At 38.1% G+C, this 15,693-nt stretch overlaps 1 protein-coding gene across 2 annotated transcripts in view; it reads left to right on the top strand.

The window, feature by feature from the left end:
- The first annotated feature begins 1,190 nt into the window (after positions 1-1,190).
- CEP295 (centrosomal protein 295) overlaps positions 1,191-15,693 on the top strand; it is a 42,162-nt gene continuing 27,659 nt past the window's right edge. For both annotated transcript variants that reach the window (XM_086481721.1, XM_086481722.1), the window contains exons 1-9: positions 1,191-1,298; positions 2,444-2,644; positions 3,877-4,001; positions 4,872-4,965; positions 9,505-9,618; positions 11,019-11,159; positions 12,265-12,448; positions 14,262-14,453; positions 15,379-15,603. In XM_086481721.1, the coding sequence (XP_086337847.1) occupies positions 1,191-1,298; positions 2,444-2,644; positions 3,877-4,001; positions 4,872-4,965; positions 9,505-9,618; positions 11,019-11,159; positions 12,265-12,448; positions 14,262-14,453; positions 15,379-15,603 (1,384 nt within the window). The remainder of the gene's footprint in view (positions 1,299-2,443; positions 2,645-3,876; positions 4,002-4,871; positions 4,966-9,504; positions 9,619-11,018; positions 11,160-12,264; positions 12,449-14,261; positions 14,454-15,378; positions 15,604-15,693) is intronic.

A 15,693-nucleotide genomic window follows, 5' to 3' on the forward strand; every position in this document is an offset into this window, starting at 1 on the left:
TTCTCGTTGAAGTGTTAGATCTAGACTTTGTATAGTTTGGGTTGGTTTTTTTTTCTGGGGGAGGAGAAGGTCATTTGCTCCTTAATCCTGTATGTCGATAAACTTCTGGTTTTGTACCTCATCAGAGGAATAAGGGAACGCTAGCAAGAACCATGATATTCCGTCCATGTTTATCCTGTAATGAACTCGGGATTCATTGGCTTAATAACCCTGTACCAAAATTATCTTACGGATAATTATTTCGTTTTTACACCTCACCTGATTTCTTTAGAGTTTTGTTGGTTTTTTAATTTACAATAGTGAAATCTTTCCAGTGCTACATAGATTTTTTCACTAGTAATAAGATTTTGATTTTTACAACTAAACAGCGACTTTTGAAAATCTTTGTTGCTTTGTTCTGGGAGAGTATCTTCAGGGATATAAATAAATAAAGATGGGGGGCAGATTTGGACTAGGCTGCATATCAGGCTGAAAAAGTCTTTTTTTTTTTTTTTTTTTTTTTTCCTGTGCAGATGAAAATTCTAATTGTGAGAAAAACAGGAAGCAATCTGCAGAACCAGCAAATCCTGGTTCCACAGTAAAATCTAGAGGGAAACATCATTTGAAATGGCTGCTTAAGAAAACTTGAATAAAAAATTGTTAGTGAGCAATTTTAGCATTCTAGTGAAATGCTTGGTATGCATATGGTTGTCGGAGTTTCACAGTCTTCAAGGCAGAAAACCTTGGACCACAGTCAAAAATGTTAGCAAACTCTGTATCTTATAACTGTTATGAGAATATTTCACTACAAATCACCTCAGTGACCAGCTTGCTTTACTGTGTTGAGTGGTTTTCAGTAGGGTTTTTTTTTCTCGTCCCAGGAGTGGAGTGGTGTTTGCTCTTCACTTTGCAGATGTGCCTCTGGTCAACAGTGTAGAACGTGAACATAATGCGGTTGCACAGTGTGCTACATAGCATAATAGTTCAAAAGCAGCATGTTTTGTAACTGACAAAAATAATGCCAATGTTGTTGAATACAGTTGGAACAGTCGTGAAGAGTTGTAGAAGCTCACACTCCTAGATACCGTGATAGATTTGTAAGATTGTAGCAATATCTGTTTTTTATAGCTGGTTTACCTATGCACAATTTATGCACTAATTCTGTTTTTTGTGTTTTTCTCACAGAAGTTGATTATTCAGCGTTCCCAAAGATGACAAGGAAAGTTGCAAAAGCTGGGAAATTGAGGCTTAGCCCTAATGAAGAAACCATGCTTCTGAAAGAAGAATATGAAAGAAGAAGAAAGCTGAGGCTACAGCAAGTATGCCTGTGTTTTTTCACGTTGTGTTTCATTTAATTATGTAACAAATAAGCTAGGAAAATTAACTGAAAAAAATTATTTAATGTAAACTAAATTTAAAAGTCATAATATTGTATATTAGGTTTCTGGTTAGTTTCTGAATTATTTTACTTTTTGCATGTTTGTTTACTTCTGAGTGCCTATTTTGGTTGTGATACCTGCTCTGTTTGCTAGGCTCCCTTTGGCATCTGTTCCAGAATCTTTTCTTCCCTGCCAGCTTTCTGGTATCTACCCTTTTTATTTGGCCGTGGACATGCAGTTGTCTCTCTTCTGTGACATGTCACTTGTATAAGGATTCATACCTCTTAGTGTTCCAGGTGTGTTCACACCAATTGCGTGGAAGAAGACAGACAACTACTGCTAATCCAGAACGTCACAGCTTTCTGCTGGATGGACTGAATTGCTGCACTGTGTCATAGCTCTGAGTGCTTGAAGGACTTTAGAACGGCTGAGCAGAGTACCTTTGTGTTCTGCAGGACGTGTCTGCTGATCATCGCATTTTTCTTCCATTTCTGTTCTGCTGTCCTGCTGTTAGACCACAGTGCTGTTTCTCCATTTCTCTCTTTCCTGTCCTTCTGCTTTGTCCCACACAAACTGCTCAGGTCTTTCACATCTTCAAAAAATACAGATCTTGAAGACATTTACTATGTATTAATCTTTCACCTGTCTTGGGCTTTTTTTCTCTGTATGTTTTTCTCTTTTAAAGAGAATTTTACTGACAAAGGGGAAAACAAAAACTTAGTAAAGAGACTTTATCAGTATAGTCACTGATTTTCTTTAAACCATGTTGCATCGTAATAGAAGTCTTTAGTAAATTATTGTTTTGGAGGGAAAGATATTCCGAGCAGTTTTTGCATTTTGTTTATCAGTTTTATGTTGCTCTTTGGACTTTAACTGAAACATTTAACTAAGATTAAATCTATTCTTTAATATATTCATTTTGGAAAAAGGTAATAGCAACTTTAATGTATTTTCTGGACAGATTGTTAATGGAATAGCAGATGAGATGGAAAGCTGAAAGGAGGGTAGATTATGTTGTGTAAAGACTTGCTGCAAAAAATACTGTGCTTTAAGTTGCTGATAAAACATAAATGCTGTTTCTACAGGTTAGAGAGCAACAAAAGTATATAGCCTTGCAGATAAGACAGAAAGTAAAGCAGAGAAGAGAAGAACAACTACATCAGCTAGAGGAGGCACTGAGAGCTGAATGGCAGAAAGCACAGGATGAAAAGATGAAAGCCTTAGAAGAACTGTACTTATCAAGCTTAAAAGCGATTGGTGAGGGTCACCGACAAGCCAAGGAGAACGTAAGTGAAATGGTTCAATATTATTGTCAGAGAAATTCTTGATGTTCTGGAAATACCAAGATTTAGTTTTGTTTTTTTTTTTTTCATATTCTTGATCTTGCTGTCCTAATACCTAAATGACAGTTTTTTAAGAATGTAAACTTCTTAGAAATGTTTATGTACTTTTTTGCAGATAACTTGCTACAAGACCGGCGTTAAATGGTTTAGCTGGCCCATCTGCTAAGGCTTTTGCTGTGCAGACTCCTAAAGTTATTTTGTTCATGTTAGATTGTACACATATATGATAGCGTGCGTTTGTACTTGACTATTGCACATGGTGAATCGTTCTCAAATATGCCAGTAATATAGTAACTTCTTTTTCTCTACCATGTAACTATCTTTTGTATGGTTAGGAAAATACACTTAGCTTTTTTTTTTTTCTTCAGTGCTTAAGTGACATGGAAAGCCTTGGTAGGGGCCTCAGAGGCCTTTGCCTGGCGTGCAAACTGGTTTCTTAATTCTGTGCCTAAAAACTATTTTCACTTTCTTTAAAATCCTGTACCTTGTGTAGGCTCTCTTTGAGAGATTGAGGTTGTTGGGTAGAAATTTTCCATAGATTAGACTCTGAACCAGGTTTATAGAAATCAGCGGTGCCACAGATTTCTTGCGTGAATTTTGCAGGCCAGCTTACTTCCTGAATTGCTCAGGCTTTTTAACCCAAGTGGAATAGCATCATACTCTTCTATATCTCAGTGTCTCTAAATGAACTTCTTTGTAAAGTCCTTCCTGATGCTAGGATGGTGAGTTTGTGGACAACCGTGGTACCGATGCCATAGGAACACAGAACTAATCGTAAAGAAGTGTTTCTGTTGATGCACAATTGTTGTAATTAATGGCTAAAAGGTAGTAGTGCTTTCTCTGAACAGTTTAGTCAGCATTTGCTAAGATGTGTGCGCATATTTGTATTACCCTCTTTATCAAAGGGATGCAGAGAGAAGCTAAGGTTTCCACATCAGTATTTGGTTACAGTTGCTGAGGAATGTGGCAAATTTGCTGCTGTTAGTGGTAGAAAATAAGAGAATAAAGATGACAGAGAAAGAAAAGTTATTATTTAGAGTATTTTTACTCTTAATACTGTAGACAGTAATTTTGAGCTTGTGATTCTTACCAGCAGTACTTAATTTGAAATATCACACTGGTAGTATAAGAAGTGAGTAAAATCCTGTATTCAGTGCTTGCAATATTTTGTTAAGGAACCTGACCTAGAAGCTCTGGCAAAGCAAGCAGAGGAAAGGAAACAAAGAGCAGAGAAGAGACATAGGAAAGCCCTGAAAGAGCAGAAGTACCAAAAAGAAAAATTACTTCGCGAGCAAGCCCGGTATGCAATAGTTACCTAGTTTTATTAAGCATAGAATGTATTTTACAGTGTCACAAGGAGGTGAAAGGCAAAAATCTTGATGCTTCTTGCTCAGAGCTTTTTTCGCCTTGAAGTGTTATGGGTTGGAGAATTACTGCTCATGGACAAAGCTTGTGGATGTTGATAAAAACTGTGGGTTTAAAACCAAGAAAAAAATGTGAAGTGTGTGAGCTGGCCTTAGAGCCTCTCCGTGAGTGGGGGGCCTTTCATCTATGTCACCATGTTCAGTCTGGGTTGTTGGCTGACAGGTATTTGGTGACACATGAAATTAAGTGTTCTCGGACCAGTTCCTGATGGAGAGTTACCCACTTGAAAAAATGACCTGTTGCATTTGTCGTGGTCTTCCTTCCTAGTGTGTTTTGTTTTTTTAAGCAGGTTGGACCACACTTCAGCTGGCCCAAAAAATGAACTGTGTAGTCTTGGGGATAGTCATGCCTCAGTAGAGCTGAGAAGTATTGATTAAATACTTAGTTTTGTCCACGCTTGAGCAATTAAAATGTGTTGAAGTGATGCAGTGCTTTCTGAAAACTTAAGTGAAAAGCAGGGATTTTGCTTTGTTCTTTAAAAGCTTGTGTGTATTAAAGTTTTTGCATTACTTTAATAAATGAATTTTCCAGTGCTGCCATAAGCTCTGACTTTTCAGTGTGCTTGCCCATCCCTATCTCCCAAACATTCCATTCAGGTACATCTGAATCTGTTTACTTTTATGTTTACCTTTTATTTTGCATAGTGCTGTCATTGTTGCTTGAATAATTTACTTCTCTCTTCTCTTTTGTGTTTTGTTTTGGTTGGGGGGGGTGTTGTTTGTTTGGTTGTTTTTCCCCCCCCAAGACGAACAAATGCACGTAAACATGCTCTGGAAGTGGAAAGACAAAGAGCAGCCAAAGTTGCAAGCCTGCCACCTCCTCCACCACGTCCTCTTGAGGTATGTATCCATAATGCGACAGTGATCACAATTTCAGGGTACCATATAATGTAGTGATTTATTTATTGGTCTGACTCCTCACAACAGGATATCCAAAATTACTATTTACATGCTATAAGGAGAGTGATTCAGCAAAACCCAAGAAAATTAATGAATTATGTATTAGCAGCCTCCTTACTACTAAGCTTTGGTATTTGTTTATTTCTGATCTCTTGTTGTGTGTGGACTTTACTGCTTGTCATCCGAGATCTTATTTTTGTGGTTAATGTGTCTTTTAAACTTCATCATGATCTCATTATCATTTAATAGCCAAAGTGATATTGAGCTCTACAATGATCTTTCTCAGCACGTACACACCACCTCAGCCTTCTGTCACAATGATGCAGTAGTAGCAGTTTGTTTAGTTCTGTAATAAAGATAGTGCTGCCTTTTTAGCAGCATGATCTCCCCTCCAATTTCTTTGTTTCTTATAGGGAATACTAAATGTAGGGTAAGCTGTTTAACTTTGATAGGAAACCAGTACCTAAGGCTATTGGGGAGGAAAGTAGATAAAATCCATATTTTTAATTGTATGCTGTACCGTTTTTAGTGGTCAACTTCATGCTCTTTTGGTTTCAGAGAGATTCTGCATAGGTATAGAAGTTACTATAGGATTGCAGATTTGAACTGCAGGAGAAGAACATCATGTGCATTTTCACTTTGGAGTTAACTTGTAGGAAACTTTAATTTAATGGAACTTCATTAATGTGGAGTTTAAGTTGCCTTATGTGTTGCTGTGCCCCTTCAGACCATCAGGTTCAGGGATATTCAGACCACTGACAAGAAAAGAAAGGAATAAGGGTATACTAGTCCCTCTCTGAGCCAGTGAAGCTGTCAAAGCTTTTCACAGCTACATCCAGCACCTTATGTATAGGGTAGTGTGTTGGGTGATAGGGGTTTTGGTACTGATGTATCTGGAAAAACCGAGTAAGGTTTGACCCTCATGGGTTTCAGAATGCTTGGAAGGAGGAGTGCCTCTACTTTCATTTGTATCCCTTAGTACGTGCTTCTCTGTAGGTCTCCTCGCTGCTGCCCAAGGGTTTTCTTATTGTGGGAGCTGGATATGAGTGAGGGTTAAAGCAAGTGTTGTGAGGGAGTGGTAGAGTTTAGGGTTATTTCTGGTGAAGTATATGCAATGTTGGAATTCAGAACAGATGGAATAAGGTCCTGTACGGTACAGTTCAGCTAAGTTCAAACACTCTTTCATGCTGCTGTTCTCCTCTCTGTTGTTCCATGTGACGTGTTCCCAGGGTACCTGCTGTAGAGCTGATGAAGGCTGTATCAGTTAAAACTTCGAGTCTTTGTTTCCTGGTTTTCAGGTGCTTGTGTTGCTCAGTTTGGTGGTGTTGTAAAAGCATGAGACACTGCAGCGTTGCTTTCTAGTAACTTTTGCAGTTTAGGATGTATTTTATGTTATTTTCTATTAAAAAAAAATTTCTAATTGGTGACTGAAAATCAGCTGCAGTTAACATGTATTTGTAGATGATATAACAGCTAGAAAGACAGCACTATGTGATACTTTTCATCTAACAACCTCAATGCAGCTGTCTTTCCATGTCACAAATTTCCTTCTTATTCTTTAGTCTTTTTTGACCAGGACAAGCAAGAAGAATTAGTTCAGGTTTCCCCAGGTTCTGGTGCAATTGCATATGTGATTGTGTTGGACGACAGGTCTGGGTCAGTATACTGTTTCAGTATTGCAGAATCCTAACTACTTTTCCTGAAATTCTACAATTTAATGCATTTCCATCCATGAACAAATGTCCTTTACTCACCTTTTCAGCAAACATGATTTTAGCTGTTTTTAGCAGAGTTTGCAAACAGCTGGATCTTCTACAATATGAGGGTTTTGTTTCTTTTAAGAAGTTCACACTCTGATAGTGGCAAACTCAATCAACAGTTCTGCAGACATGTCGGATTTTTGTTGAGGAAAGAGGTAGCATTGCATTGTTTAAATATAGGACAGCATGTCAATTTGATCCTACATGGATCTTTACGTAAGACTATCTGACTTGGAGCATTTTTCCTAATTTTCATATCTGTATGGATTTTAGTCCTTTTGTCATAGGCCTGTGTTGCTGGGAGGGCACAGGGTGAAGAATAAAGTTGTTTACTTGGAAGAGTAATGGGGTACCATGTACTGCATGGGGTAAATACTAAGTAATTGAAAGATCAGAGGCGATTAGAGCCGTGGTTTATTCCTACTTCTGTATAGAGGGAGAAAACAAAAGACGTTAACTGTCAGTTTCAGAGGGGGGAAAATCTGGGACTTTGTCTTGCAAATGCATTACTCCAAAGGCACTGAATTTAAATTGCTTAACTTTACTTTAAATCCTGTGAATTACAGCAAATTACAAGGTCATCTGCATAAGCATGCTTGTTTTCTTGAATCAATTTACATAAAGAGCTTGTTAGACATAACTATAATCATAATCTGATACTCTGTTGCAATAACATTTGAATAAAATTTCATAAAATGGAGCTAGGGCGGTGTTGTTCATTGCAGGATTACTTAGAATATAAGAAACATTTTCTGAAGATACTCTTGTTATTGTTAGTTACAGAAGGAGTGTTTTTATTCTAGATATATTGTCATAGTCAAGTTCTCAGAAGGATGGCTTTTAGGAATTGAGGCCTTAGTGAGACCGACTGTTAAGTTACTTAATAGAAGTTAGACTGTAAACACCATTTTATTGACAAGTGTCACAGAGTTCTTGTGAACTTAATTTTTTTATGTGATCTATAAGATTTTTATGTAGTAGAAATACAACCCAAAAATGTTACTATACTCTTTGAGTATTCATAACATTTGCAGAGTTGGGTTTTGTGGGGGGTTTTTGTTTGTTTCATCATACACTGCTGATCCAGTTTTACCAGATTTTAGTACAGAATTATTTACTTTTGAGGGGGGAGGGGGGAGTTACAAACCTCATGATGGAAGTATGGACGGATTCTTAACTGCAATGGTTCCACTGTGAGGTGTAGTAATATTACAAGTATTATTGTTTTCAACGTAAATTACTTTTGACATTAATTGGAAAATTGCAACCTCCAACATAATTCTCACATCTTCACAGCTTTTGAATAAAATCCTGGTGATCTGATTGATTAAATGTAATTATTAATTACTGATTTGTTAGTTTCACTTTTTAAAAATAATTTAGAAGACTGAGGTTTAATTATACATTCTGAAAGTAGCCCAGTATAGGTCAAGCAGTCAGTGATCTGGCTAATGAAGTTTAGGTGTAGGACTTGTCTGTTTTCAGAGCTGTAATTAGTACCTGCAAGTGTTTTGGTCAATGTTGATCTGTTGCAATTACTATGGTTTATTGATTAAATTGAAACAGCGTCATGTGCAAACAGAAGGGAAATTCTTGATGGCGTGCTTTTATTTGTATGTTATTTTTCTTCCTACTCAAATAAAATGTATTTGCTTAAGGACCATGAAATAAGTTACTGAAGTTCTGTTAAGGCTAAAACTAGTCACATATCATAAGATTTTAATTTAAAGACTTCACTTTCTACAGTCTTTATAAAATAGCAAGAGATAATTGATATGTGAGACAAGGCACACAAAATTTCACTAAGATAGTGATAAGTTTAAGATATTCCTGTGACTTAATGCTGTTCTTTGTGTACGTGCATTTGTTTATGGTCCTGTTAGTTTTAAACTGCTCCCGCTATGAAACTTGCTGTTTTAGTTAACGTAGATAAGAATCCTTTCTTAGGAGAAAGTCTAGAGAAGAGGAAACAGAGGAAATCAGTGGAGAAGATGTTGAAAGTACGAAGGCAGGTTCTACGGAATTCAGAGTTACCTCACCTGGCTACCTCCCTGCTGAGAACATCAGGCTGAGCAAAAGAGGAGGGAGGGTCGCTCAGTGTTCCAACTCTTTCAGACAAGAGTTGAAATGTGGTAGTATACCCCAAACTTAAAAAAAACCAACCACCAAACCCAACAACTTTGTATTCTATGAATAGACACTTTTCAGTGAAGTTATGGAAACTGCTCTTTTCTCTGGTCATCTAATAAATTGAGCATAATGGTTCTGAGTTTCGTATAGAAAGTCTGTACTTGAGAAGTGTTATTTTGCTGTTAGGTATAATTATACTATGGATCTGTGATTGCCCTGCTTTAAGGGGAGTGTGACAGCTGTTCTAAGTGGGATTTGTATTAGTGCATTAAACTCAAGTGCTTTTAAATTAAGGTAATGCTTTTGAAACATGAAGGTAGAGCTTTCTGATGAACGTCAGTTTGTGTGGAGGAGTTTGCCTTAGGCTGTTAGATGCTGTCAGTTGTTAAGCCCTCTAGATCTGCCTTGTGCTGATGTGATTTATTAATTATTAAATGTATGTAAAGTTTTAAACAACAATATTTTCAGGAGAGAATTTTTGAGGGTGGCTTTCTTTTAATACCAATTTAAGTGTACAGATCACTTCTGTTTAGTTGCTTTGCTAGAGATACTGTTCTGTGATACAGCTGTGCTGTGCTTTTCTTCCTAGAATTTTGAAGTGAAAAAGACTCCTGCAGTGAAGCCCTATAGTGCTGACAGCTTTTCTGTTACACGTTATCATATTTCTGAGCCTTATGTGGACAGAGAAATGGATGGAGAGCAGGTGATTAACTCCAAGTGTTTGTGACATGTGCTTCCATGTATCTTTATATTGCATACAGTGTCTGAATATCAGCAATTCTGTTTTCTAGAACTTGTTTAAAAATACAAACTTGTGTAAAGCAGCCATTACACAACTTACTAATCAGAATCATAGATGGGGAAATTTGTAAGGCCTGTTATATGCTCAGTCAGTTGGGAAATCACATCTGACAGTCCTCTGTGAACTGATCTCTGTAAGGAGGTGAGTTCACAAGACTGGCATAATATTTGGGACACCCAAATCTTCTGCTTTGTGGCTTATGCCAAATTAATAGTTGCAGTTTCCCTGCTTCTTTCTCTTCCCCCTTTTTTTTTAGCTATGTATTCCCAGTCTTTACCTTGTACTTGTGTTCATCTGTTCATGCAGTCAAAGTTTCATCTTGCCAAAATGGCAGGAGTCTTAATTTGGGAAAAAGAACGATTAATAGATTTTTGCAAAATGGAGAAGTTTACTCAAGTTTGCAGTATACTCAGACAAAGGCCAAAGTCAGATCAGAAGAAGGGGAGGACCTGGAAAAGTGGGAGATGGAACAGAAGTTTGTCTCTTAGAGATGATTTTTGAATTGAGGTAATGCTATTGAAAAGTGAACCAAACAACAGTTTGGTTTATTGGTGGTGTGAGGCCACAATCTTAAGTTCCTGTTCTGGATCAGCCTCTTTTAGACCAGTGAAACACTCAATAAATTTGTTTTTGTGAATATTTTCTTCAGTGCATTCATGAAGTTCTAGGTTTCCTTAACATTGCAAGGACTAGGCCTAAACAGTAAGAGAAGATATTGTAGCTTGTCAGCTTTGTCATGGAAAATTCCAGAATGTTAATCTTTGTAACTTTGCTTATGTGACTTTTTTTTTTACTGAAGTGTTTTTGAATTGTCATTTGTTAGTAAGTTTTTTTTCTTACTTAAAAATAGCAGGTTGTTTCTGGTTTCCCAGATGAGAATGAAAATGCTTCTGGATTTCGGCCCCCCTTGCCTTGTTTAAAACAAAACCATGAGGATAGAAGCAGTCAATCTGTAATACTGACTGTTATTAATCATTTTACCTTATATTGTAGAAAAAATAACCACTCTGCTATAACAGATAAGTCATGCAAATGATTGTCCCTAGCACAGCTTGAAATGAGAACACTTTGACATTTGCATTTATGGAATATGTTAATACACGTGGGGTTTTTTTTTGAGGTAAAAAACTAGTTTGGTTCTGTTTGCAACTGAGAATTATAAACTTTCAAGGGTGTTAATATGGCATTGTATGTCTTTTTTAAAAGTGCTTTTTCTGCAGAATTATTCATTTATTTATTGTTACATATGCTTTAAACTACCACAAAGAACTTAATGGACTAAATTATTGATTGACTGCCAGCCAGATGCTCGGTTAGCTGCTGAAGAAGAAGTGAAACGTTTGGAGGAACTACACAGAGAGGCAGAGAGGGAGAGAAGAGAGCAGCTTGAAAAGGCGCGTCTCAGAGGAAGTCATGCCTTGAAGAAGGTCCATTTGGCTCAGGTAGGCAAAGTAGTTGTGCCTGGTTTTAAAGTCAAAATGACCAGTGTTAACTAAGTTGTAGGTAGGTGATTGGTAAACGAATTATAGTTACAGGAGGAAAACTGATGGACTACATGGAGTTTTCATAATGTGTTTAAAAACCATCAAACTTTGTTTGCTTATTTTGTCTGTCTGGAAGGAGGGAGAATGAAAGAACATCCTTTAATTTTTTGTTATCTGAATGTTTGACCAGCTGTTAACTGCTTGGTAATAATCAAGCTGAACATTTTTAAGAAGTGATGAGTTCTGCTTTTCCGCATCAGCTTTAGTTGGAGTTGATTATTCTGTGCTTCAGGGGAAAAAGATAGTTTATTATTAAGAAGGCAACAGGTTATTTTTATTTTTGGAAAACTTCAAAGTTTTTACTCAAACTGTTCTGTTAGTGTATAAATCTGGAAATACTGAAATTGTTTCCTTTAAGAAGTAAAAACTGAACTATTGAGAAAGGTCTTTGTACCTAGAGGTATGCTCTGAAATTTGTTTTGTTGTCTGTTACCTTCACAAGTATTTTTGGAGGTTAGAAATAGCCAATGCTTCCTGTTTTTTACTTGAGAGATGATTGACCCTGAATGAGTAACCTATCTAAAACGGAAAACTGTGGAAGTCCTTAAGTTAACAGGAAATACCCCAACCAAACTTCCTATAAGCCTTTTTAAAATAGCTTTCATATAGAATTGTAGTGTGCCAGGAGTATTTAGTTCATGCCTTAAAAAGTAGCAATTGTTGAAATACATACTAACAAAAGTAACTTGCCAAAGGAAGTACTTGTTTACCTTATAAAACAGAAGATTTCATTCTGTTGAAGAAAGTTGGCCTACAGGTGTGCAGTCTGATCCTTTATTTGACGTTAGATCCACCTAGAACTTCTACGTAGCATTGGTGACTGTTGTGTTTAACAGTCAGATACAGCCTTCTCCTGAGGAAGCACCTTCTCCCTAGAATAAGATTGACTTTAAGGATTAGACAAACTTCATGGTAACCAAATGGAAGTGTTTTATAGTCCTGACATACGGCTGTATGAATGTGAACACTAAATGTTTGTGGTATCCCTTCTTTATACTTGAAGGACAGGGAAAAGCTACTGAAAGAACTTGAGCAAATGCAGAATTTGGATCGGATGCGCAGAAGACAGGTTGTAGCGCAGATGCCACCTCAACTTTTTGTGCCTGCATACAAACGCCAGGAAATAAAAGAAGAATGGCAAAGGGAATTGGAGCTTGCCTTTGAAGATATGTACAGTGAAGACAGGAGTAAGTGACCTGTTGGGGGCTGCTGACTCTTGTAGCCCAGCAGAGGAGAAACTGGTGCAGCTGCCTGTTCCCAGGCCCACCGGTAGCGAGGCTGTGTGTGTATTCACAGCAGGCTCACGCATGAACAGGCTTTCAGTGCGCATGCACGCAGCTGGCCATGCAGGTCAGCGCAGAAAAGGCAGCGCTTGCGTTAGACACAAACAGCCTCATCTTGCTCACTGATGGTGGTGCCACTGGTCAGGATGAAGGCCTGTTAGTGGGATATACGTCTGTATACAGAGCATGGATCCCTCCAGCAGCTGATCTTAGACACTCAGTCTACTCAATAGTTGTCCCCTGAATCCCAGATCTCTACCCATCACGCTATGGATCCCCCAGAAACAGGTCTGAGACATCCAGTGTACCCAGTAATTCATCCTAGACCCTGTAGCCTTCCAGATACCTTGCACATCTGTGTGTGCACCAGTATGCTCAAGTATGCACTGTGGATCACTCGGTAAGTGGCTTCAGACACTCACTCTCCCCAGCAGCTGGCCCTCGATCCTTAGGCTCCCCAGTTGCTGGCTCCTGGGCATGCGAACCCCCAAGGCCTGTGGCTCCACCCCAGCTGTTGCTACACAGACCCAGCTGGGTATGTGAAGGTGTGCAGAGATATGCACATGCTATGGATCCCTGTGGGAACTGACCTTAAATACTTTGTCTATCCAGTAGCTGACCCTGGATCCTCTTGTCTCCAGTTGTCTCTGAGATGCACAGGCGTGTGCCAGCACGTTTCTTAGTTGAACTTAAGACCCCATGGTCTCCCCTGAAGCTGGCTTGGATGCTTGGATCTCCTGATCCCTCCACTATCCAACTCACAGATCCCCTGGCCTCTCCAGTATCCAGCCCAGTCTTATGGCCACTTGATACCTCGCTCCTAAGCCGCCTCTTGTTCTTGCTTGCTAGCCTGGCATGCAATTTGCTAGCCGCTGCATGCTGATACCCACCTAACATGCACTCATTCTGCTCTCTGCAGTTGGCAACACTCTGGACACAGGTGCCCCTGTGACTTTTGGTCCCCATTCCAGTTGCTCTCTATTTTGTATCTATACAAGATAGAGGGGTCCTCACCCGGAAAAACAGCTAGAAGTGGAATTTAGTGAGAGGACAGGACAGACTATCAGGCACAGTGCATGGCCAGACAAAGTGTACTGACTGACCCCTTTTATCGCCTTATTCTTATATTTTTCTTTACTCTTGTTCTTCCCCAGACTAACTTGATCTGTTCCTTTCCCTGCCTTTGGTTCCTTCCCTAAATAACTATAATAAGTGTAGAATCCCAAAATGATCTTCCTGTGTGTCCCCACACCCCTTGTAGGCAGTAACCCCCTCTGTCAGTAAGGTGATCGTGGGAGGACTCCTGTTGAATAGTCTTCCAGAATTTCACACCTGGATCATGTGCTCAGTCACTCTCCTGTGACCACCCTGTGAGCAGCCAGGCCAGGATGTGTCTCTTCTCTGATGAGGTTATTGAGATCCTCCTGCCTGTAATTGTTTCTGTATACTGCTTTTTGTATAAAGATGAGCCTTTTATCACATAAACTTTTTATGAGATATCATATTCTAGTGGAAAACCCTGTAGAATTTCTGAATTAATAGATCTAAACAATTCTGAATCCTCTATTTTGGAAAAAACATAGTTGGATTAAATCTGTTGTGAAAAAAGCTATTGATATTTGAACTTCTTTGGGATTTGTATGATGAGGGAAGTCTTGCAATGTTGTTTGCTTTTTATCCCAATTGGTCATTTTATATGGTTGTGTTCTTTATTTAGAAATGAAAGGAGACCTGGTTTTGCAGTTTGAGCCACAACCTTTGCCAGCCCCTTCTGACAGATCTCGAGATAATGATCTTGATATCTCCTTGGAGCAAGAATCTGCTTGTGACACTCAACCAGAAACTGCTTCTGATACTCAACAAGCATCGGGACAGATGATAGAAGAGGAAGTCCCCAGAGAATCAGAAAGTAAAGCTCTTAAAGTTTACATTTAACTTAAACTTTTTGGTTTTATAACAGAAGAGAATACGTTTAGTTTAATATATCAAATAAATTAACTTTAGTATTAACTAAAGTATCTAAAGTACTAAAATTCCTTAATGCCTGTGAAGTATTTCAGTATCAAGTGGTTTATGATGTTTATCTTGGATTATAATACTGTAATGATTATAAATTTAAAAGTTAAACTGACTTTTTTAATGTACTTCAGTTTATATGAATCCTGAGAATAATTTTTGTAAGAACTACACTGTTAGTCGCCATAATTATTCCTATATAATTAGTGTAAATTATGGGATGATGCTTCTATGTGAACTTAAGTATTTTTCATTTTGTATTTTGAAATATTTCAAAGTTAAAGCTTGACTTCATATGAGAGTCTACTTATTGTATGTCCTTTATGCTCAGGTTGGTCATTGAGTTGCTCCATATTGTCAGTAGGCTGCCCCAGGTGCATGTGTGTCTGTACTCTTTGTTTGTGGTGGGTACGGAATAATGTGACGTGAACTTCGCTGCTTGGCCAAGCATTTCTGCCCCATCTGTTTGCTTTCACACTCTGTTTTTTTGGTCTGTGATGCATTGTGTTGCCAGTGCTAACACAGAGGGGAGGGCGGGTGGGGGGACAGTACTGTTTATTTTTGCAACAGTACAGTCCAGGAATAGTCTGACTGTGAAACACTACAACTAGCTTAGCTCTCCTTTTATAGCATGCAGAGACAAATTACTGCTTCTGTCTTGCAGGTAAGAGAAAAATATTCTTAAGCTTTTAAAACTTTGTAATGTACCTGAGCTGTTTGTCCAACTGTGTAAGCAATTAAAAAAAAAAAGTTTTTTTGTTTTTCTTATGTGAAGATATGAATTACCCTAAACTCTTAACAGTGTGTATTCTTTATAGATCATGAAGAAGCAAAAACTCACCAACTTCAGTCAAAACTTGCCTTAAAGAAATTGCTGAACAAGATTAGAAGCCAGAGAGAGGAGTGGACATCAAAAAGTGAGAAAGAGATTCAAAGTGAAATTGAGACTATTGAATCAGGCACAATTGCTAGTGAAGAGAGACCATTATGTGATTTAGAACTTAACTATGAGCAACAGAAAAATACAGTACATGAAGCCAAAGGTACGTAACACATACTTCATAGAATCATAGAATCATTAGGTTGGAATAGACCTCTAAGCTCATCAAGTCCAACCGTTGACCTAATACCAC

Source organism: Leptosomus discolor, chromosome 1 (assembly GCF_034619465.1).
Source record: "Leptosomus discolor isolate bLepDis1 chromosome 1, bLepDis1.hap2, whole genome shotgun sequence".
NCBI classification, from domain to species: Eukaryota; Metazoa; Chordata; class Aves; order Leptosomiformes; family Leptosomidae; genus Leptosomus; species Leptosomus discolor.